General features: G+C 57.4%; 7 protein-coding genes across 7 annotated transcripts; 3 read left to right on the top strand and 4 right to left on the bottom strand.

Moving 5' to 3' along the window:
• Positions 1 to 987: 987 nt before the first annotated feature.
• Positions 988 to 3,138, top strand: LTHEOB_386 (Microtubule protein alp7; the record flags this gene model as incomplete). The annotated part of the gene is made up of 2 exons (XM_035512829.1): positions 988 to 1,494; positions 1,549 to 3,138. 2 exons carry the CDS (start codon positions 988 to 990, stop codon positions 3,136 to 3,138), a joined length of 2,097 nt encoding a protein of 698 aa, XP_035372388.1.
• A 529-nt stretch (positions 3,139 to 3,667) lies between these two features.
• On the bottom strand, positions 3,668 to 4,829 carry LTHEOB_385 (DNA repair protein nse1; the record flags this gene model as incomplete). Its single annotated transcript, XM_035512818.1, has 3 exons — positions 3,668 to 3,847; positions 3,989 to 4,608; positions 4,703 to 4,829. The coding sequence occupies 3 exons, from the start codon at positions 4,827 to 4,829 to the stop codon at positions 3,668 to 3,670; spliced, it is 927 nt and encodes a 308-aa protein (XP_035372387.1).
• A 745-nt stretch (positions 4,830 to 5,574) lies between these two features.
• LTHEOB_384 (N-acetylglucosamine-6-phosphate deacetylase) lies at positions 5,575 to 6,933 on the bottom strand (the record flags this gene model as incomplete). Its single annotated transcript, XM_035512807.1, has 2 exons — positions 5,575 to 6,495; positions 6,553 to 6,933. 2 exons carry the CDS (start codon positions 6,931 to 6,933, stop codon positions 5,575 to 5,577), a joined length of 1,302 nt encoding a protein of 433 aa, XP_035372386.1.
• A 726-nt stretch (positions 6,934 to 7,659) lies between these two features.
• Positions 7,660 to 10,679, top strand: LTHEOB_383 (Glycoside hydrolase family 3; the record flags this gene model as incomplete). Its single annotated transcript, XM_035512796.1, has 5 exons — positions 7,660 to 7,709; positions 7,776 to 7,782; positions 7,835 to 7,946; positions 7,994 to 10,509; positions 10,566 to 10,679. The coding sequence occupies 5 exons, from the start codon at positions 7,660 to 7,662 to the stop codon at positions 10,677 to 10,679; spliced, it is 2,799 nt and encodes a 932-aa protein (XP_035372385.1).
• A 651-nt stretch (positions 10,680 to 11,330) lies between these two features.
• Positions 11,331 to 13,004, top strand: LTHEOB_382 (Transcriptional regulator; the record flags this gene model as incomplete). Its single annotated transcript, XM_035512785.1, has 2 exons — positions 11,331 to 11,479; positions 11,531 to 13,004. The coding sequence occupies 2 exons, from the start codon at positions 11,331 to 11,333 to the stop codon at positions 13,002 to 13,004; spliced, it is 1,623 nt and encodes a 540-aa protein (XP_035372384.1).
• Positions 13,005 to 15,716: 2,712 nt separating this feature from the next.
• Positions 15,717 to 17,415, bottom strand: LTHEOB_381 (Hexokinase i; the record flags this gene model as incomplete). Its single annotated transcript, XM_035512774.1, has 4 exons — positions 15,717 to 16,119; positions 16,175 to 16,632; positions 16,685 to 16,799; positions 16,853 to 17,415. 4 exons carry the CDS (start codon positions 17,413 to 17,415, stop codon positions 15,717 to 15,719), a joined length of 1,539 nt encoding a protein of 512 aa, XP_035372383.1.
• A 3,314-nt stretch (positions 17,416 to 20,729) lies between these two features.
• LTHEOB_380 (Major facilitator superfamily transporter) lies at positions 20,730 to 22,385 on the bottom strand (the record flags this gene model as incomplete). The annotated part of the gene is made up of 3 exons (XM_035512763.1): positions 20,730 to 21,033; positions 21,099 to 21,721; positions 21,804 to 22,385. 3 exons carry the CDS (start codon positions 22,383 to 22,385, stop codon positions 20,730 to 20,732), a joined length of 1,509 nt encoding a protein of 502 aa, XP_035372382.1.
• Positions 22,386 to 22,889: the final 504 nt, after the last annotated feature.

Raw genomic sequence — 22,889 nt, 5'->3', positions numbered from 1 at the left:
CCATTTTCTCTGAAAGCCTCGGCGCATTCATTGCAATGTTCCTTAAGACACTTCTCGAGCCATTTGCGTGCTGTCGCTAACGATGACTCTGAAAGAGTTGTGGGAGTCGGACGGAAGGCAGACGCTGCGGGCTCAGCTTCTATTCCAGTATTAAGCAGCCATTCCCGTAAGTAGATTGAGGCTCGTACTTTCGGCTTCTATCAACCTGAAAATCGCTTGGGACGAGAAGGATGACGAAGGGTTTCCAGAGGCCGAATATGCTCGCTCTATGAAGAGAAGCTCATCGTCAAGGAACAGCCACTCGATTCTGGAGTTTTTCAGGCGGTCTTCGAAGTCGTTAGACGTGGGATCCGGGAGAAATCCGTCACATGTGCTGATAAGGTTGCAGAGATGGCAGCCTGCGAAAACAGAGGCTTGGAACGATTGCAAGGTGGAATGATGGACTCTGATCTTCAGCGGCGAAGCGGTCCTTGCGCTTGTACCAGCGAAGACTTGATTACAAGCGTCGCATAACATTCTTCAGGGAAGATGGAAACTGGATGGGGAGGAGCAGGCCGAGACTTTGTTATTTATCCGCGCCGCGATGTCTGCGTAGTGACACGGACCATGCGACGTCTATGTAGCGTGCAAGAGCCTCAGAAGAAGCAAGGGCCTGTTTGTGAGAGCAGAGAAGTTGTTCTTGGGCATTTCGAATGCCGAGAAAGGCGACATTGAGAGATGTTGCAGAGCACATGCCTGCTGGAGTGAAGTGGCCCGTGCACCAATCGCCCAGGTCGCCGGGGAAACAAGGCGCCGGCGTTGTTTACAGCTACAAACATGGAAACCTCGAGCAGAGCCGATGCGACAAGCCAAGCACCATCCACCATGTCGACGCCACTGTCGCCATCTTCCGCTTCTTTTTCCTTCAACGCTCGAACGCCCTCTTCTGCCCGCCATCGTGCATTCAGTAACTTATCGCACGTCTCTCCGAAGTCGCCTCTTGTCAACATGGACGACTCCGGCGCCGATTCACCCAGTTCGCCCTTCATATCCCTTGTCGACCAAGAGAACATGCCGCCTCGAGCAGACACTGTCGCCAAAAAGACCGACGATTTGAAACTTCTCGACGACGGAAAGGCGACGCCGTCTGCCCGGTTGTTTTCTACAAATGTTCTCTCGCCTATCCACACGTCGCGCATGAACACCCGTTCCCCCAGCAAACCGCCGCCTGTTGCTGAGCCACAAGCCGACACCGCCAGTGAAGCTGAGCGCACTTTGCGCGACAATGAAGGGCTCACTGTGGCCATTGACGCCATGGAGGCGGAGAAGGCGAATGCAACCTTCAGCGACATTTCCTACTATCACAATGCAGACGATTCCGTCGAGGACCAGGGCGATGGAAGCGACGTCGACAACACTTGCTTCAGTACCTTTTCCGAAGTTCCAAACGCAGACATGACCATGTTTGCCAAGCTTGGGAACAGAAGTCCGACCAAGCAGCAGCTTTTCCCCAGCGTATGGCCACCTCTGTCCTTACTTATCTTATTTCCGCTAACAGTCCACTTCCAGGCGAAAACTCCCAGAAAAACCCCGGGCACTCCCGGTACTGGCCGCAAGCGCGAATACCACGGCTACGACAGGTCTCCTTCTCCGACCCCGCGCCGCCACAAGAGTCCGACTGTGCAAGAGAGGGATGGCGACACTACGAGCCTACTCCTGGACTTTACAGAACAGTTCCACGCCTTCTCTGGCGCAAGCCGCAGGTCTCCAACCAAGCGCCACTCGCCCTCCAAGTCCGCCGGCGGCGAGGTGGGCCTACGAAACTACCTGAACAACCAGCGCTCGCCCGCGAAGAGTGGCACCGAACCATCCACTCCTCGAAGGCAGAGCAACCTTATGAACCTCCTCGACTTCGAACTTCCCCCGATGCCAACCCCGCGATCCGTCCCCACAATCACTGTCCGCGAGATGGAGTCTATGAAGTCCACTTATCAATCGCAAATATCCTCCCTTACGGCTACACTTAGTGGGCGTGCTGCGGAGGTCGAGAGTCTGAAAAAGGCTGTCGCTGATGCTGAACGCCGAGTCGGTGAGGCCCAAGAGCAAGTTCGTGAAGAGACGGCTGCCCGCGAACATGCTGAAAGGGAAAAGTCGGAGTGGGAGAGACGCGGCGTCGAGGTTGAAGAGGTCCTTCGCAGTATCCGTGAGGAGGTTTTCAAGAGCGACAAAGAGCGTGAAGAACTTCTCCGCAAACTTGAGCAGAGTGAGCGCAGGGCCGAAGAGGCGGAAGCACGCGCTGCAGAGCACGAGACGCGGGCCCTTGAAGCCGAAAGCAAAGTTGTCGACCAGAGCATCATGACTACCGCCGACAGCGGTGACAAAGGTCCGCGCTACACTGCTGAGGAGGTCCAGCGCCAGATTGACGAAAAGGTCGCGACACTGTGTCGTGAGTTGCACGTGGTGTACAAGAAGAAGCATGAGACGAAGGTTGCGGCGCTAAAGAAGTCCTACGAATCCAAGGCCGAAAAGAAACACGCCGAATTGACACACAAGGTCGAAGAGCTTAGCAAGCAGATCGAAGACCTTCAAGCCCATAAGGACGAGGCGTTCTCAGGATCCCTGCCCGAAGGCTTTGACCCTAAGGCTGCCGCTAACCGTGAGGCGGACCTCAAGCGCCTCGAAGAGCAGAAGTCAGAAATCGAGGAGCAGAAGACTCGTATCGCAGGCCTGGCTGGTCAGATCGAGGCCGTCCGCGCAGAGCGTGCTCAGCTGCTCCAGGAGCTTGAGAGTGAGCGCCGCGAGAAGGGCGAGCTGGTGGCAGCCGTCGATGAGATGCTCGCATTGCAGTCTGAGGAAGCTGCCACGCCCCGACAGCAGGCAGTCGTCGAAGACTTCCGCCGCAGCGTGGCCAGTGCCACTCCAAGAGGCAAGCCCGATGGTAACAGCGGTCCCTCGGAATTCCGTAGCAGCGGCATTGGCAAGCCGTCTGGTCTCCGTGGCCCCGGCTTCGGCTTCGGTGGCGGCGCTGCCGGCGAAAGCAGGATTGGCCGGGGAGTTGGTGCATCGGGTGTGGGCAGGAGTGGAGGCCATGGTATGCCGAAGAGCAGGATGATGTCCAACATCGAGCGGATGGGTATGGGTGGCAGAGGCCATGAGTAGATGACACACACATGGGCTCAACACACAGCACAGGCGTAGGTGATGTACACCAGGCGTGTAAACCTCAGGGGAAGGCGTTGGGCTGTTTCATTAGTTTCTCGGAAAGACGAAGGGTTTCATGGAAGGGGGGGCGTTTCGGACAGGGCGAACTCAACGAGCTTCTTTCGGGTTGGCTTTGAAAGGGCGGCTTTGTCTACGGACCAATTGTTGATTCTCTTGGATTGGGGCTGTTTTTACTCTCATTTTTCAGCTTGTAACGATTCTAACGCTCGATGTTGATACCAAGTTTGGGGTTTGGACACTGCACCTTGTATGTACTACACAAAGGAAAGAAAAGGGATATAGACCAGAAAGATCCCGACCCAAAAGGCTCACGACTGGAAATTCACTTTTCATTTGATCATTGCTGCCATACTGTTCTCATCTAGTGGGTATCATGTTATTGAGTCAGAAATTAGCTGACCTCCCCCTCCCCAGCACCAATTCAACGATGAGTCTTCGTTTTTCCAATCAGCGACCTTTATCTTAATTATTCTGATTCATCGTCATCCATGGTGTGCATCGTTGTCCTCCTTGAAGAAGAAGCGGCCGTTGCGGCACTCGTGCGGTTACGATTCGGCGGTTTGGCTGCACGCTCACCAACGAAGTCCTCTTCCGTCCACTCGGCTTTACAGATAGGGCACCTCTTGCCGGGTAGCGTACGGAAGAACTGGCGGACACAAGCATCATGCAGCCTACAACGGCAGTCGCGATTGGAGCAGCGTTGACCCTAAGATGATAGCAATGATGTAAGCAAACTTTCCCTTATATCCAAATAATAGACATTATTCCTTGGAAGAGCAATACTCACCACTGTCACAATCTCCCTGCATGCCTCGCACATCTTCACTCTCTCAACCCCCTCGTCGTCACTGTCGTCGCCGCCAGTCGGTTCGTTGTACGTCTCTATGAGCCAACCTCGCAGCTCCATCAATGCGCGCGGACTCAGAGATAGGAACCCCTTCGCGCTCTTCTCAAACCATCCCTCCTCAACCAAGTCGTCCAGAACCTTCTGCGCCTGCGCCATGGTCAAGCTCGCGCCGCTCGACCCTTGCGTCTCCGTTGATCCTGCTCCTCCAGCACCGATTCCGAAATCTCGGCTGCGCGGCGAGGCTTTGTGCAGATTGATGGCCTGCATGGAGGTGAGGGCGAGCACCTCGGCGCGACGGGTGTTGTGCGTCTCGAACATGGCGTCGAGCAAACGCTTGACGAAGGCGATTTCGTCGGGCGAGTGGGTCGTGGCAATCTGGGTGAGCGCGTCCGACGTCGCATTGACGATGGCGTAGACTGGCGGTTGCCGGTGCGGCGACGTCGTCTGCGGTCGTGAAGACCGGATCTCGAGGTCGAGTGGCGAGAGCGCGGCGTTACACGCCGAGACGTAACTGTGGAAATCGGCCTCGGTCACGTCGGCGGGAGCGACGGGGCGGGTTTCTACACGAGATGCGATATTTGGTCAGCTTTCCTGGGCCTATCGGGCGTGGAGGGATTGTGAAGTACGGTGTATGGAGGTATTAGTGGGCTGTACCGTCGCGTGCAGAAAGGATGGCGGCAAGAATTGGCTGCGCTTCCTCAAAGGTCATGACGGATCGGGCCAAAAAGGCCTGAAGGAAGGCCCGGTGGCTGTGATTATATGTAGATACGGTATCTTCCATTGCGTATGTCGAGCGAGTGGTTGTGGGATGTGAGGCTGTCGGGGAAAAGATTATTAGACCAAGCGCAGATGAGGGCGCGTCGCGGGAGACGCGTCTTTAGGTCCGTGCACGTGCGTCATGTCCATTGAAAGAGTGACCTAGAAAATCTGCGGCGCCATAAGCACAAATATCGACCCAGATTTCGCTATAAGAGTCTGATAAGCCTTTCGATTTCTGATGTTTGGATCACAAAGTAATGTGGTCAACGATGTCAACTATTATCAGACTTGAGGCGACGTTCCAGTGACCTGCAGCATTCATTTGCCGGATAGTGCTGGAGACGCTGTAGCTGTGATTGATACATTAACATACGTCTAAGCGTAAGCGAGAACTCCAACTAATGTACGGTTCCCACTAGTCCCCTCCGATTTGTGTCATGCTGACACTAAATTGGTGTCTAGGATAATGGTGTATTTGCGTCAGTCATACCGCTTGCCATGGTAACCGCCGATGAACATACAACACAACATACAACCCGGAATACAAACACGTAAACACATAATGTCTAATAAGTTCTACTATACAACAAAGGGTATATCTACGATCTACGACATCTAAATGTACCGTCTATCTTCTCAATTTTTCATCATCACGTTAATCTTTCGTTAGCAATCTAGACGACGTCAAAAACATTCTAACAAGAAACTCCTAATGACATGAACGCCGCTAACATAGAGTGGCCCGAACATCATAAGTAGCATCATTCTCAAAACTGTGCCATCTTCAAAGTGTTGAACACGGGCTCACCAAACTTCCACACCTGATCGACACGCAGCCTACGGGTGCCGTTTTCATCGAATTCTTCGTCCAGCACGACGAGATCGGCATCAGCACCGGGCTGGAGCGAGCCTTTCACGCCCTGGAGGCCAAGCATGCGGGCCGGCGTGGCGGTCACCGCCTTGAGAGCTTGTGGAATGGTGGCACCAGTCCAGTTCAGGAAGTTGTTGACGCACTCGATAAGTGACACGGCACTACCAGCGATCCTGCCGGTCTCTTCCTGCGTAAGAACGGGGCCACGCTTCACAATGCGCGAGCCATTGGTCCATTCGTACGTTCCGTCCTCGAGACCTGCAAGTGCCATAGCGTCCGTGACAAGAACCATGCCATCAGGATGGGCGTGCCAGGCAATCTTGACGGTTGTGGAGTGCAAGTGGATTCCGTCAGCAATGAGGCCAAAGAAAGGCTTCTGCGAAGATGGCGCAGCGGTGCCGAGCAGGCCGAAGATGCCGGGGTTGCGGTGGTGCAACGGCCTCATGGCGTTGAACAAGTGAGTGATCATCTTCGCACCGGCGTCCATGGCGGCAGTAGCCTCCTCGAAAGTAGCCTCTGAGTGACCGATGGAGACATCGATGCCACGGGCCTTCAGCTCCGGGATGCAGGACAGGGTCCCTGGAAGTTCAGGCGCAAGGGTGATGATTCTGATGGGGCTGTACTCGGCCTCCATGTTCTCGGCTCCGTAGCAGTCCTCGAGGTCCGCTATGCCGTTCGGCGCCGTGCGGAGAACCGCAACATTGTGGATGCCATTCTTAGTGGGGCTCATGAAGGGGCCTTCGCAGTGGGCGCCCAGTGACTCAGCACCGTCGCCAGCATTTCTGCGGAGACCGGAGGGGCCGAGGAACGGCAATGCCTAGTAGCCCAACGTCAGCATCTATACGCGGGATACATCCGGGCTGGGCCAGCTGACCTTGTGATAGACGTCGGCCTTCTGGCTCGTCAGTGTTGGCAGGTACGAAGTCACGCCGGTGGTGATGAGGTTCTTATTGACTCGCAGGACGCCCTTTGCGTAGAGCGAAACATCGTCAGGCACGACAGAGAAGTCGAAGCCGAAGCCGCCGTTAAGCTGGACGTCTAGGAAGCCTGGCGACACTATACGGCCGCCGAGGTCGATGACACGATCGGGTACGAGCTGGTGCTCATAGAAGATCTCTTGGCTGCGAAGGACCTTGCCGGTCACCGAGCTGAACCACAGGTCCTCGTAGACGAGCTGGTCGTCTTTGACAATACGGCAGTTGGTGAACTTTGTGATACCGCTGGGCTGACGGACCGGCGAGGTGGCTATCGGCATGGTGACAGGGGTGGCAGAAGAACTATATTGACAAATAGATGCGCGCCGAGAAGGCAGTGCGGCACGAAAAGGAGGGGGGGTTCAAGGCGGCAGTAGGGACTGTCTGAAGAAAATACAAAAAAAAAGAGGGTGTGGCAAGGAAAACATTTCATGATATGGGCGGACTGGAGGCCGGCAGCGTCGCAGCAATGGGCGAAGCTGGCCGGTGGGACGTCATTGTCGCAGCAGCCGATAGGGCGACTACGGGGCTCTAGCGCAACGTGGTTGCGCAAGTGGACAGCAGAGCAGGGTGCGGGCGGCCATGTCGCCGTTGTGGCGGGCAGCGGAGGACGAGGGCGGAAGTGGGGAAGGAGGACTGGCGGAAGCCCCAAGCGAGATGGGCTGGAAGATCGCTGGGTCCTTCCGCTGGATGTAACCTCATCCCCATCGTCCACCAAGCTCCAGCTACCGTCGCGTCGCGTCCGTCTCACCCGCCCGCCCGCGAGTAAGTAATCGCCGCGCAAGGGATGACTTGCAGCTCCGGCGCAGGTGTAACATAGCCGCTCAGCCAGTGCCGCCAAGGGCGCTACGCCCTAATCCGACCTCGCCGCCTCGGACGTTGCAGACATGCTCAATACCACTCCACGTCGCAGCAAGATCCGCGTCTGAAGCGAGCTCCGTGTGCCATTCGCCAGCACAGCATCCGATCGCGCATTCTCCGCTCTGCAGCGGGCCGAACTGAGCATCATGGTCGCCAAACAATCCCACCTCGATCCCTTTTGGGACAACCTGGATTGGTGCGTGTCCTGCCCTGCCTCACGGCCTCGCGACAACATGTGACCCTGGCTAACGTTGACTCGCAGGACCCTGGTATGCCCTGAAGCGTTGCATCTCTGCTGCCTTGCTGACGCGGCGATGACAGGGCCAGCTGTTTATGATGGGCTTCGATGGAACCTCGCTGACCCCGCAGATCCGCGAGCTGATAGAGAAGCACCACATTGGCGCCATCCTTCTGACTGCGAAGAATTTAAAATGTAAGCTCCTCGCGCCTCCTTCGTGGTGCTCTGCTGAGTGCGCGTAGCCGCCGAGGAAACCACAAAATTATGCTACGAGCTGCAGAAGTGCGCTCACGATGCCGGCCATCCCGTGCCGTTGCTCATCGGCCTCGACCAGGAGAATGGTGGGGTAAACAGCCTCTTCGACGAAATCTACATTCGCCAGTACCCTAGTGCCATGGGAATCGCTGCTACCGGCTCTACCGACCTGGCATTTGAGGTTGCAAGGGCAACCGCGCAGGAGGTTGCCGCCTGCGGCATCAACGTCATCATGGGCCCCTGTCTAGATGTCTTGACCAATGCCAGAAACCAGCCGTTGGGTGTTCGCACCACGGGAGATGACCCCCAAGAAGTTTCCGCTTATGGCGTCGCCTTCGTGAAAGGCTATAAGGAGGCCGGCGTGGCCACCATGGGAAAGCACTTCCCGTCATATGGAAACCTGGAATTCCTGGGTTCGGCTCTCGACGTACCCATCATCACTGACTCCCTCGAGCAGCTCAGTCTAAGCGCCCTTGTCCCCTTTCGAAATGCCATCGCCCAGGGACTTGACGCGATGATGGTCGGGGGCTGTGCCATGTCGTCTGCCGGGCTCAACGTCATGCACGCCTGCCTGTCAGATCAGGTGGTCGATGGGCTCCTTCGGTCAGACCTGAAGTTCGATGGCGTTGTAATCTCCGAGTGCCTGGAAATGGAAGCTCTGAGCCACAATATCGGTGTCGGCGGCGGAACCGTCATGGCTGTCAATGCAGGCTGTGATTTGGTTCTTCTGTGCCGTTCCTTCTCTGCACAGCAGGAAGCCATCAACGGCCTAAAGCTCGGCATTGAAAATTCCATGATCACTAAAGAGAGAGTTAGAGATTCCTTGCGCAGAGTTTTGACAATGAAGGCAAAATGCAGCAGTTGGGACAAAGCATTGAATCCGCCGGGGCTCAAGCTTCTCTCAACGCTACAACCGTCGCATACAGCTCTTTCGACAAAGGCGTACAACCACTCCATCACAGTCGTTAGAGACAAGAATCGCTTCTTGCCCCTGTCCAACATCCTGGAACCAGATGAAGAGCTCCTTCTACTTACCCCTCTCGTCAAGCCTCTGCCGGCTTCTGCAGCTTCAGTTGCGTTATCGGAGTCGGTATCAGCAGGCTCGCCCGAGCCAGCCGTGTGGGAGCGGAGCGCCTCCGTGATGAGCGGCGAGCGCGTCTTCCGGGAGCTTGGGAGATCCCTCGCCCGACAGCGCAACGGACGGGTCTTGCATACGTCCTACACCGCGAACGGTGTTCGGCCAGTTCACGAAAACCTCATCAGTCGAGCCAGTGCTGTGATAATCCTTACAGCCGATGCTAATCGCAACCTGTATCAGCACGGCTTCACGAAGCACGTTTCCATGATCTGCAACATGCAGTTCACAGCGGGCGGAGAGAGAAGGGAGAAGCCTCTCATCGTCGTTGCCGTCAGCTCGCCCTACGATTTTGCTCTAGACTCGACTATTGGCACCTACGTGTGCACTTACGATTTCACGGAGACCGCTCTCAACTCTCTGGTCAATGTTCTCTACGGCGAGCACACGCCGGCAGGATCCTTGCCAGGCACCATCAGCCACAGCCAAAAGTTGCATCAATCCAAGCAGCACTGGCTGGTGGAGATTTTCAACGAGGAAAGAGACGCCAATGCCCTTGACGCGCTCATCAAAACCGTGACCGAGGGAATGCCTCCTGGTCAACGGTCAGAGCTGGCAAGCGCGACATCGAATTCGTTCCTCTTGCATCATCCGGAAGTGGTCGAGTCCCACTTTGTTGTTCGGAACAGCAGCACCCACGCCTTGTATGGTTTCTGCTCGACGTACTTTTTCAAGGCTACAGGCACGGGTGTCATTGGCGCACTCTTCGTAGATCCTTCACGACGAAAGCTCTCAATTGGCCATTCGTTGCATAACCGGGCCATCCGCACCCTTCTTCAACGCGACGGCATCAAGCGCTTCCAGCTCGGCTCGCGACTGCCGAGCATGTTCTTGGGGATTCCCACGGGGCACGGCGCAGAGCGCAAGCGGCTTCGCTCATGGTTTGCAAACATGGGCTGGAACACGGCGCTGTCACGGCCGGTATGCAGCATGATCGCGCGCAATTTGTCAACGTGGACACCACCCGAGGGGATGGCCAAGAGCCTGGCAAGTGCGGGCGTCGAGTTTGACTTGGTGTACGGATGGGAGTACGCTGGTCCCGTGCTCGACCATATCAAGACAAGTAATCGCCAAGGCTTGGCCGAGGTGTACAAGCTCGCACTCACGGATCCCGCAGCATGCGGCATCATTCGCGCCAAGCGCCCGGAGGACGGGGCGCTGGTGGGGACGGTGGTGCTCTACAACATGCACTCGAGGCTCTCTGAGTTCGTGCCGGCAATGAAGGACGTGGGAGAGCTGACGGGCGGCATTTCGTCGCCAGTGATTTCGCCGGCGGTGGGCGAATACTCGACGCTGCTGCAGGGGCTCATTCTCCTGGGCATGCGGCAGATAAAACAGCAGCAGTGCAACGCGTGCATTCTAGATTACGTAGGTGTTCGGCCCTGGCGGGCGTGGGCACGCGGACTCGCTAACGTACGTCGCAGATGGACGGGGACGGCAGCTTTGACGGGCTATCGGCGATGGGCTTCGACGTGTTGCATAATTTTGAGGAAGTCAGCTGCGATGCGGCCACCTGGACGATGGTGCCACCGTCGTAGGGCGGACTGGGATGCTCATTCGGCAGGCGAGAGGGACGGGCAGACGGGCGTTTTGGAATACCCAGGCGCAGTTCTTGTAATTGAGGGCACAGATGCGTACAAGCAACTAGCATTGCTAGCTTTCGTGTGGCATGCGTGGTGGCGGGACCTTGCGTGGGGGTGGCACGGCGGCTACGGATGATGGGCGCCCGACAAGGACGCCGCGCGCTGGCTGATGCGGCGCGCCTAAGGCCTCGGGCGAAGGCTCTCGAAGCCTTCCCGAAGCGCGACGACGCGGCTCCCGCGAGTGGCCGGGCGCAGCGCGAGACTCGGGGCCCAGAGGCTGCAAGAGGCACCGCATGGGGGAGCTCGGTCGCACCGAACGCAGGCTTGGCTGGCACAGCGCGGGCCGGCTGTCTTCCAATGTTAGCAGCTCTCACTGTCGACGTCGAAGCTAGTGCCGCCGCTAGCCTCTCAGCCCAGCATCCGCGAGACGCCCCAGCCAACACCTGCCCTCGCGCCTCCCTCGACAACCCCAGCTGCTGTTCAGCCCCATCCCGAGCAACTTCTCCACGGGCCGCCCGCCCGCAGACCAGCGCACTTCCCGCTGCGAGCGCATGCAGCCGACAACCACGCCCACCGCTCCCCACCTGGCGCCCGCCCACCTCAGCTATGGAGGGCTTCGACACCATCACCATGAATTACTTGGCGCCCTCGATGCCGCTGTCGGGCGTGACCGCCCCCGACGCGCTCCACGGCCCGCTGCTCCCGCTGGATAACCTCGACGGCCACTCCAACTTCGACCAGGAAACTTTCGCCGGGTACGCGCGCCGCTGCGAATCCCCGCCCAAGCATGCTAACCGCGCGCGCAGCAGCGAGGATGCCACCTACTCGCACCACCCTATGCACCCGGCCCAGCTCAAGCGCTACAACAGCGCCTACGACGACCCTTTCTCCGACGCTCTGAGCGCATACGATCAGCAGACCCAGCCCGATACCGCCATACCCGACGGCGACACGGTCGAGCGCGACAACAAGCTGCTGAGCTTCTCGACGCCCACCTTCCCCTACACTATCCTCGACTATGCCTACCGTCGCACTTCGGCCTCGGTGAACGCACAGCTGCGCGGCATGTTCTTCCTTGCCGAATCGCCCTGGGCCTCGGCTGGCGAGAACGCCGCACCGCCCACCGAGCTGACCTGCTATCGCCGGAACCTCTTCCAGATCACCGGCACCATCACTCTCCCTCGCGCCCTGCAGTACATCATGACCGACCAGGGTGAGCAGATTCCGGTGCTGGCGCAAGAATTGACTATATCCGCCACCGAGTCAGTCGAGGGGAACCCGGTGAAGATCATCTCAGTGCCGTGGAAGACCCCGGCCAGCAGCACGCAGGTTGTCGAGGACAAGACAGAAAAGGAGCCGCCGTCGATCCCGCTGGATCTTTCGAACGGGCAGGAGCTGGACTCGGAGTATGTGAACTTCCCGATTGCTTGGAAGCGGCTGCAGTTCAGGATCGCCACGGCGAACAATGGACGGCGGAAGGAGCTTCAGCAGCACTTCGTAGTCAGATTAAAAGTCATGGCCACTCTTTCGAACGGTATGAGAGTGTCCATCTGCGAGGTGCAGTCAGGTGCCATCATTGTCCGTGGCCGGAGTCCCCGAAATTTCCAATCTCGGAAAGACTTTCCAATTGGTAACAGCACCGCTGCTCGCAAATCGCACGCAACGCCCGCTCAACCAACCCGGACTCCGACCGGAACAGACTCCGGTCAGAACCACCATGGCCACAAACGTGAACATTCCACGGCCACAACCGTCGAAATCCCCCAGATGCCCTTCCAGTTCGATCCTAACGACACGCTTGTCTCTCCTGACTTCTTCGAGTGGAAAATCCCCACGAGCCAAACCGGAGCTATGACCGCCGTTCCACCAGCACCGGCTTCTTACAGCATCCCCCCTGTCCCGGCCTATCCTCAGTCAAGTCCGGACTTGGCGCGCCACAACTCACAGCCACGGCCAGCATTGTCACAGCCCATTAGCCTGTCTTTGACCGAGGATGAATCCAAGAAACCCGAATCACCGTCTGAAACTAGCAAGAAGCTGCCGAAGCTGACACAGCCTCCTGCTCGTGCACCATCTTTCTCGATCAACTTGATTAGCAGTCCGGACGAGAGCGCCGATCTACTGTACGAATATTTCCCGCTTGGTCTAGACGATTGGATGCCACCCGTGGACGCCGTTTACAGACCACACGTCGTTCACCACACAAACCTGCCACAAGACCCCAAGGCCGTAGCCGTAAGGAACCGGTCGAAACGTTACTTCTCTGAGTCTTCGCCATAACATGGGGAGTGGTCCGTACGTGTATGATCAGGCGCCAAGACCGAGGAGCAATTTAAGGAAGCCGCGGCAGCCGCCGCTCTGCAGAATGCAGCGCAACGCAAGCACATCACGAATCATCGCGCGATTACGAACATCGTTAACATTTTTGTTTCTTTTCTGATACCCAGTTGAGTTCATACCGTGGAAGGCCGAGCACGGACAAGAACGGAGCTATCAGGTCAAGCTTGTCGGGGTAACCGGCTTTGAGAAAGACGAAAGAAGAAGAAGAGGTAGGGTCTTGGTCTTGAAGCGGAGAGGAGCGGTTCTTGATGAACATCAATCTTGTGTGGTAAGTCTGGCCCACAGGCTGGAATTTGCGCATGAACACTTATCGACATACTTGGACGGTCATTTTCATTCCGGAGCTTCAATTTGTTGGATATGGAATGTTCCTGAGTGATCCCTCTAAACCGGGGACATTGGGAAACGAAGGAAATATCTTGTCACAGAGTCTCGAACCAACAGCGTAATCGGGATTGATTGATCTTTTGCTTTCACGAAAGCGATCTCTTTGCCATATTTTCTCTTACGGTGTCTGTGTAGCCGGAGGCTATTTTGTTCGACGTTGAAGATACCTTTTTCTTGCCTTCTGAGCGTGGTCAAATGTACGGCTGGCTGGTCATTGCCACAGATTATTATACTATCGATTTTTGTTTCTTCTAATCACTGCTCGCAATAAGCCTAGTGCGAAAGTCAGAAGAATTTCGGAACCAAGCATACCTGGCACCCACGATCAGACGAAAGGGCATTTTACGAGATGCCATTGTATCTTGCTCCAGTGAAAATTGACAGCAGGATGTGCCTAATAGAGGGAAAATAAACAACTGGGGACAAGTGGGGCCTTGGTATGCGCCGGTTCGTGCCGTGCCGCGGTTATAGCCTTGCTTTCCTTTCTAGTTTGATATTGATGTACCCTTGTCCCGCTATCGCTGCATGTGCTCGAGCAACCAGCGAATCGGAGGGGCAGTTGTTAGATTCGGCGTTTAGATCAGAGATCGATCGACGGGCGCCCCCTCCCCCGCCCTACTAAACTCTCGCACGGGATCAAGCGCTAGGGGGGAAGACCGAAAAAAAAAGAGGGGTGAGGGGCTAGAACAACGTTTATTTTCTTGTGTGCAGGTCTTGTTCGGTACGATGTCCTAAGTTCACACCCTTTCGTTAGTGCGGTCGTTTCTACTTTTCCTCGCCTGCATGTGAGTCGATGGTTGCTGTTACTGTGACTCGTTTCCTCCAAGGCCTTTTCGTACCAGAGCCAGAAATGGTGTGATGCCAAGCGTTGGGACCCTGGAGGCGTGCATCGTCGTCGGGTGAGCTCGTAGCGCTCTCTCACCACGAGTCCTTTTCTCCGCGATCTGCAATGGGCAATTCGCCGAAGAGGCGTTCGGAGCGAGGGCGAGAGCATGGGGTGATGTGGGGGGTGATGTGGAGGGTTGATGTTCGTGCATGCGTGCGCTTTCCGTTTGCGCGGCTTGAGCTGGCGCTGCAGTGTGATTAACGCCGTGCTACGACTCCCGTGGTTGCTGTACAAGCATTATTGGCTAGCAGCCAATCGCCGTGCTACAAGGTGCGGCATACAACTGGATGCGGCTGGGGGTGTTCATGTGAATATCGCAAAACGTGGATGTCTTTGCCAAGTCTCCAATCGATGCTGATGGTAGGGCCAGAGAGCCTCGCTCATGCGGTATTTCTATATGTTTACCAATTATCATCTATTTACTATTATATGCAATGTAGAAAGCAAATATGCAATAATAGACACGAAAATGTCCCGCTCCCTCGGGGTATGAAAAAGGAAATCAGCTAGGCTGAGAGATGAGGGGACAATCATCCAAATATGAATGCCAGAAAAAAAAAGAGGAAAAGCGTAAGTTTCCACTTTTCGGATCCATCCAACGTGCCCCAATAAGGCAACTTCCAAGGATGGAATGGCGAAAGGAATCCGATATATGCGCCCGATGCACCCACGCAATGCAACGTCGTCGGAGACGAAAGCAGACGAAACGCCAGAGGTTCTTCTTTTGCTGACAGATCTAATGCCGCCATCACCGCCATCTGCGGCTGTTGCGCTAGCGCGGTTAATCCATACATCAGCCAGGGCCTATGGTATGAAATGCGTTACCGATGATGCGATGCGCTATTGGCACGAAGCGTAATTTCAGCATGCATGTAAAGGCGGCACTACGGAAACGTTCATGCAAGCTGCCGGGATGGCGTTCGAGAAAGTGGCGAAAATGGGAAGCCGATAGAAGCTTTACAACGATGGCCGGATCCATCACTTCACATGCCCAGAATACGAGAAGACGAAACACCTCTTGCTGCTGCATAATCTCCTTGCTGTTCAGTGCACCAAAGGAGCTTCACACATCCGGTCAGTCCACGGACGGGAGGACCTTTCGCGTGCGACGCGAATCCGTTTCGTGGAGGTAGCACAGGGGAGGGGGAGGGCTGGTCCTGCAGAACGGTGTCGCAGTAAACCCGGTCTGTGGATGCATGCCCCGCGCCAGTCCAAACAGCCAAGCCGACGCGATGACGTCTGCCTGCACAGTTTGTGTCTCCTGGCCTGCTGCTTGGCGGATCTGCTCTTGTCTCAGGCTGGTACCAAGACGCCGGGTCGGTGCAAATCTCGACTACAACCAAAAATGTGCTTCTGGAGATAGGAGGCGAGAGGCTCAATTACGAGTGGTGGTCCTCCAGGCAGCACACTGCAACAGCAGCACCGTAGATTGAAGACTCCACGGCCATTTCCAGATCCACCGCGCCGGAGGATGCACCGGAAAGACTCGTGAGGTCGTTGATGAAATCTTGAGCGGTCTTCCTGAACGAGGGGTACTTCTCGATGACAGAACCGTTGCAGCTAATGGTAATGTGGCCAGCTTCGGCGGCGGAGAGACCCTCGGATTTGTTACGCAGAGACCACAAGGCGTGGATGCCAGTTGCAAGGTAGGCTGCAGCGCGACGAGAGACGAGTTGGCAGACCTGGCGGACGTAGTATATGTCGGTGTAGGTGGGGGGCGTAGTCAGGGGGTGATGTGCCTGGAGAACAGTGCAGGCCTTGGACAGAGTCGGAGTGTTGTCGCTTGGAGCAAGTCAGCACCGAATCGAGGAAGGAGGTGGAGCCCGAGTCAACTCACTCTTCAATTACCGCCATGATGCCAGTGTCGAAGCTGTAGCGCTCCATGAAACGCTCAGGGACCTCGCCGCCAAACAGGCCGGCGGTTTGGATTGCCTCAAGCAGGACAAGACGGACAATCTCTCCAAGATAGCGACCGCTGATCAGGTGCTCGTAGGGCTGGAAGTCGGGTCTTTCGTGGTTCTTGTTGAGAGACTCATCCCAGCGGCTGAGGGGGAGGATGTTCTTGCCGAACATGCTGAGCTCGGTGTTGACAAGCACGCGCTCGGCCTGGTCGTGCCATTCCTGCGGTCTGGTGCCAAACTTCTGGCGCGACAGGGCAGTGACGGGCAAATGGACAGATGCGTTGAAGCCGGTGCCCAGGATCAGGGCCAGGCGAGTGGTGTCGTCGCGGTAGGCACGCGACAGGAGAGTTGCTGACGAGTCGTTCACGATGGCATCCAGGCGGACGTCGAGACCCTGTCCAAGTGTCAGCTTCAGCGAGAGGCGGCGGCAGGGGCATCGTCCATACCCTTCGCTGGCAGGCCTGCATGATCAGATCGCCAAGGTCCTTCCTGTGCACGCCGTTGGTGGCACGGAAGCCCTTGCCCATGTCCAGCAGAATGCCGGTGCGGATCGAGGTTTGTCTGCGGGAGGGCAGTCAGCGGGGTGCGGGCGATGGACACGAGGCCCAACTCACTCAACGGGGAAAGACCACGACAGGCCCATTGGCAGCGTGTCCGGGCCCAGCTTCGCGCTCACGTCGGGATCTGCGAGCATGTGTGCGATGCGCTCGGCCATCCAGTCGAAGAAGGCGCCGCCCTCGAGGGCGCGCACCGAGTCGTTGATGGTGAAGAGACACATCTTGGCGATTTGCATGCAGTTGGCGCCGCTCTCCTTGCCGCTCAGCTCGACCAGAGCAGCGCGGAAGGTGGAGCCGCCGACGTCCAGAGCCAGGTAGGTGCCGCGCTCGAAGCCGGTGGGCAGCGTGTGGTTGTAGGAGGGCAGCATGCACATGTCGCTGTGGTGCAGCTTCTTCTGGAAGTCGGCCTGCAGGCGGGCAGACATGGCCAGCAGTCTGTCCGGGTGCAGCGGGGCCTCAAACTGGCGCTGGACATCGCGCAGGAAGTCGTCCATGGTCAGGTCGCAGGCGCGGACGACATTGTGCAGGCCATGCTTGGAGGGCGGCGGGCTGCAGACGGTGTGGACCAGCGAGGGAAGCATGTCAACAGCGGCCAGGAGAGAAGACCAGAGGTCAAACATAGAGACGGTGGCGGTGCAGGCAGAGGAGGGCAGACGAAGGAAACCAGGGCGCCGCGGCGTTAGTCTAAGTAGGCGGCGCAACTCGTGTTGGCAGCAAGGACTCGAATGGCCCGATGTCGCATATGCATATAGTAGGGGAGGAAGGTGGCATCGTCTAGAGGCTCTGGGAGCCAAGCAAGGGTGGCTGCCGGGCGCGGTGGAGCTGCGGCGCGCGAGCGCAGAGCACGGCGGGCGCGCTCTGCTTGTCGCAAGACAGCCTTTTGCTGAGGATGGATGATACCAGACGTTGCAACATGGCTATGCCGCAACGGAGAGCCGAGCGCCCCAGCAGCCCCGCCGCCCAATCGCCGCCCGCAGCGCCTGCCCTGTTCCCGCCGCGTCATTCCCGCGCAGGAGGCGACTCTCGCGGCCTGGTCCCCCAGCCGCGATCCACGTGCGCCTCCCGGCGCTACTGCTGCGCGACCCGCCATCTGCGCTGACGCCAGCGGCTCGAAGCCCGCCCCGGCCGCCAAGCCGGCGCCCGTTTCAGCGTCCCAACCCTCCGCCTCACCACCGCGCCCAGCGTCCCCGACGAACACACCCGCCCTGCGTGCGACCGCGCCGCTCCTGCAATATCCCGGCTGCCGCCGCCCAAACGAGCTACCGCAAACCCTAGCGGAGCAGCTTCCGCCACGCCGCCGGCTATTGTCCTGGTCACGCGAAGCGCCAGTCGGCCCTGCAGACCAAAGCTTGGTATCGCGGCCCGCCTTATCACGATTGCGGAGAAGCTGCCCGCCGGCGTTACACCTCAGAAAAGTGCAACCCCACCCAGCAATTCGCGAAATCGCAATTTTGCTGCTCCGCCCAACGCGTACGCGATCCACTCCTACCAACGGAGAGCAGCCGAGCGCCGCCTTGTGTTACATGGCTTCCATCTCGGCTGCTGACGAGAGAATTCAAACTCGGCCTGGCGTGACCGCAAAGCAAATCCCGCCGTGGAACCATCTCACCGAACCTGGACTTCCCTTCGCCCTCGCAGCTGCTGAGCGTTGAAGAAAGCCACGGCTTGCTCCGTTGTTTCGTCTTGCCACTACTTCCAGAAGCACGGAATCGGAACCCTTGGTTGGCCTTGCCGCACCAGCGTTGTTTCGCCTGCTCTGTGATTGGGCCCCGCCCGCCCTATCCCTCACAGAAGCCGAGGCATCCTAAAACGACGTGGATGACTTTCTTTCGCCCGCCGTCCGCTGCTACACCACGCTCTCCCTGGGCCATGGCTTCGTGCTTGCATGAATGCCGGGAAACGCCGTGCTTACCAGCCGTCCTCATCCTCCCCAATTGTCCTCTCGCCCGCCCTGCTCCCTCACATATTGCGAGGCTACCGGTGCAATAAAGGGCGCCGAGTTGCCCAGGAATGCGTCAAGCCGTTGTCCAAGTTCATGCGCTTTCTCACCGCCTCCTCGTTTGTTCGACGTTAAACGGTCACTAACACCGCACACAAGCTGGGAAGTTCCGCGTCGAAATCCCGCCATATGCGAGCTAGTAATGGCTTCGCAGCACCCTTCGCCCCTTTATTGTGGAAGCTGAATGCAGCTGCTCCAAATGAGACGGCTCGTATCTTGGTCTTTGTTCAATCATCTGCAAAGCTGCCCGTTACTGCATCTTCGAGCATGCAGAATAACCATGGTCTGCAGGAAAAACTAAGTGCTCATCCGTCTAAACGGTAAGATGAGAACCGTCATATTGGTAAGCGAACGCTATTCCTTACCACATGTCCCTTCTGCGCGTCCACGTATCGCCAAGCCGAACTGAATTTCCGTTCACTTTCCCATTGCTTTTTGCCCGGCCGTGATGCTACGTACCTTCTCTAGGGTAGCAGTAGCAGTCGCGGTAGCAGCTTCCAGGGCCGCAGACACTTCGTTGCCCTTCCCTCCCCCTCTCCCATTGGCTTCCGTTGTCGGTGCAGATGGTAAGGTGCCCTTCGTATGCCGATCAACGACGGGACATGACCCCACCACATCAATATCCTGGCTCTCGGAAGAATCTTTCAGGAACACTCTTTTGCTTCGCTTCTCCAACGTGCACACCAACGTTCCATCTCATCTCATCTCATCTCAAGGACGCAACCCTGCCTATCTTTGGAGTGGCGGCGAGTGCCGCGATGCGTATCTCGTCACCTTTCACACGAGCGAAAAGGGTCACGCATCTTACGTATCTTGCTCTCCTTGTCAGCCGTGGTAGCATTCTTACGTATCCGAGGCGCGGCTGTGGCGCAGAAATCGTCAAATGACCACTTTTCTACTAAGCGATGTCGCAACGTCTCTTTCTCAGCCTCTCCCTTCCCCCGTACAACTTTGTTGCTTCGATTCGGCTGCTCTGGCCCGGTAGCGCCAATCTTCTTTGCGGGGCCCCGGCTGTCTCGTGTCCGGGTTGCAGTTTGTGATCTCCTATTAGTGAAGATGGATAGAATGCTGAGTAAGATCAATTCGGCTGGTTACCGTATGAGGCAAGTTCTCGTATCTGACAGAAACTTTCCGGGAGGCGACACCGGCACTTGGAAGGGGCGATTTGCATTAGTTAGGCAAGTCAAACCATAGTTGTGGGTAGTAGAGGGGTGTACCATGCATGCCAACAATTAGCTCCCGATGTAAACCAGCATGGACGTCTTATACTTTCTCCAGACGTGCAGATGACATCGCTCCTGCCGCCAACGGAGGTAGTGGCAGGAGCGGTGAAGATTAGGAGTTAGCTCCGGCCGTGTTGCTGACGGCATAGCTCGAAGTAAGGGACGCGCATCGTGTGCAGTTCCAGAAGCCCACGCGAACACTCGAGAAGGTTGCGCATGAAGAGGGGAAAGTATCGGATGTCACCCCCTCCTGCTGTCCACAGTCATGATATCAAAAACGAGTAAGATTGTCCGAGACGGAGTGTCCCCTTCTTATTCGACTGCTTTTCCTGCCCTTCCCACATGCCACCAAACCATCCGTGGTATCGTAAAAATCCGCATCTCGCATCAATCATCAGCAAAAACTAAAACCACCAAACACCGCGTCACTCCCCCTCAGTGAGATGCCATATCAGCATCCATTCGGAAGGCATTAAACGTCCGGTGCACCTCTTTCGTCGGCAATGGGGCTGGCACCCCACCCAACCGACCAGCTCGTCTTTCCGTGCCCATCATGATTGCAACCAGATTTCCTTCAAAGCCCGCAGATCTACCCATCCACTCCGTCTCCACTAAAACATTAAAAAAAGATACTCAAAGAGAGCCAGAGGCTAACGGCGAGAAAATGAAAAGAAGAAGCAAAGCACCTTTACGCTCTACCGCAAACCCGCATTCATTTCTTCGTCTCCTCCTCGAACGCAGTGGTGCCAACGGGGGCAACGTCGGTCAGGCTGTTGTCGGTGAACTTAAGATCCTCTTCGATGGAGACGTGGTCCTTGATCTTGATGAGGATGACGGGCAGAGCAATGATCAGCGAGCCAGCCAGCAGGGCCCAGCAAGAGGCGAACAGGTTCATGAACGGCAGCTTCTCCAGGTCGAGCGCCCAGATGACGACGGCACCAGCCGACTGAATGCCCTTGTAGAAGCCGGCAAAGTTGGCGAGTTTTCGGCCGTTGTTGGTCATGGCGCCCATGAGCCTGTGAGTTCGAGAAATGTCAGTGATAAGTGTGCAATGGGAGAGGAGGGGAAAGTCTAGGCGTACCAGTAGACGGCGGTTTGCCAAGCTGCATCGTAGAAGCCGTAGAACATGTACAAAAACATGGGGCCGATGTATCCATCGTGGGCCCAGTCCTTGACGTGGAAATCGTCGGATGCGGCTTCGGCGCGGGTGTAGGTCTTCTGGAAAGCGTAACCGCCGCCCCAGATGGCCATGGTAAGGACGAAGAGGGCAACCCAGACGGCCTTGGCGCGGGTGGTGCGGCGGAAGCGTTCGAGGTCGAGAGCGTAGCCGAAGATGAAGGCGCCGACAATCTGCATGATGTAGTACAGAGTGTTGTTGAGGGCACGGGTGCGCAGGTTGAAATAGGCGGCATTGATGTCGTTGAACTGGTAAGTGTAGAACCAGTTCGAGGCCCAGAACATGGGGAAGAGGGTGATGATGTAGGGGTCGGAGACGAATGTTTCGCCGAGACCAATCAGCTCCGTCTTCCAGCTGGGATTCTTCATCAGGATGATGTGCGAGCCATCCTCACGGATGACGCTCTTGGCGGAGACGAGGGTGAAGGCGAGGGCTGCGCCGATCAGAGTCAGGACCAGGAACCCAATGTAGGTGCCGTCGCTAACAGTAGCGGCTTCGGTGTTGTGAATGTTCTGGCCAAGGGGAATCTGTGAGGTGGGCCGAAAGTGGTTAGCAAGGGATGGCTAGAAGACTTCTCGAAGACGATCCGGGGGAGCGGTTAAGGCGTACCAAGCTTCCAATGACAGCTCCCAGGTTGAAGATCATCCAGAACCACGAGATGTAGCGGCCCTTGGAGGCCTCGGGCGGATAGGACATCATAATGGCACCTTGGGCGCACCAGAGCAGGCCGGCGCACACACCAAGGAAGGCGCCGGCGAAGATGGTGAAGCCATAGTTCTGGGTGTGCGAGAAGCTGAGGAAGGAGGCGACGTAGATGCTGTAGCCCAGGCCACCGAAGCCCAGGGCGAATTTGACACCGAGCGTGTTGGCGATGGTGCCGGCAAAGAAGCCGACGACGGCGAAGGTCGAGTACAGGGCGATGTTGGCCTTGTTGGCGGCCTCAGTGTCGACCTGGCCACCGCCGCCCATGCCGGACAAGGCATTGAACATGCCCGGGCACATGAAGCACACGAACGACACGATGCCGAGCTGCGCGGCGGGCGACGCGTAGTAGACCCTGTGGCCCAGGATGTTGAACTCGCGGTACTTCCATGATTTCTTGCGCGCGTCGGCGACGCCAGCGTCTTCGGGCGGCGGGCTGCCGGGGGCGGCGCGCTCCTCGGCGTGCGACTGCTTCTCGTTGTCGGCCATGGTGTGGATGTGGTGCGCCGGGGCCGTGTGGAGGCGAGCGGAGATAGGGGAAGTCGGGGGCGGAGACGCAACAGCAGCGCACTGGCTAGCCGGGTGGTGCCACGAGGTTTTGACGAGCGCGAGGGGAGCACGTCGCTTGCCTGGGGCACACGAGCAGCCGCGCTTTCTATATATTGCAGCTCCCGTGGCGTGGTCGTGGCCCGGCGGAGCGCTAGCGGTCCCTCTCCGCACAGCGCATTGGCGCGCCGCAAGGAGCAGGCGGGAGATAGCAGCCGCGGCACGAGCAGCCAGGTAACGATAAGCCGCGCAAAGGAAGGCGCTGGGGAGGCTCGCGCCGCCACGAGCAGCTGTCGCGGGGTGCCGTGGCTAGGCGCGCTGGCTATCGGCTGCTGGCCGCCAGAGCCGGCGCTGCCAGTTGCAACGGTCGGGCAAGCCACCAGGCAATGTAACCTCCAGCGCCGTCCCCGCCAAAAGCTGCCGCCCGCGATAACAGTGTCGCAGAGG

Source organism: Lasiodiplodia theobromae (genome assembly GCF_012971845.1).
Source record: "Lasiodiplodia theobromae strain AM2As chromosome Unknown scaffold_1, whole genome shotgun sequence".
Lineage (NCBI taxonomy): Eukaryota > Fungi > Ascomycota > Dothideomycetes > Botryosphaeriales > Botryosphaeriaceae > Lasiodiplodia > Lasiodiplodia theobromae.
Note: the sequence above shows the minus strand (reverse complement) of the source record. Positions and strands in the feature narration are given on the sequence as shown.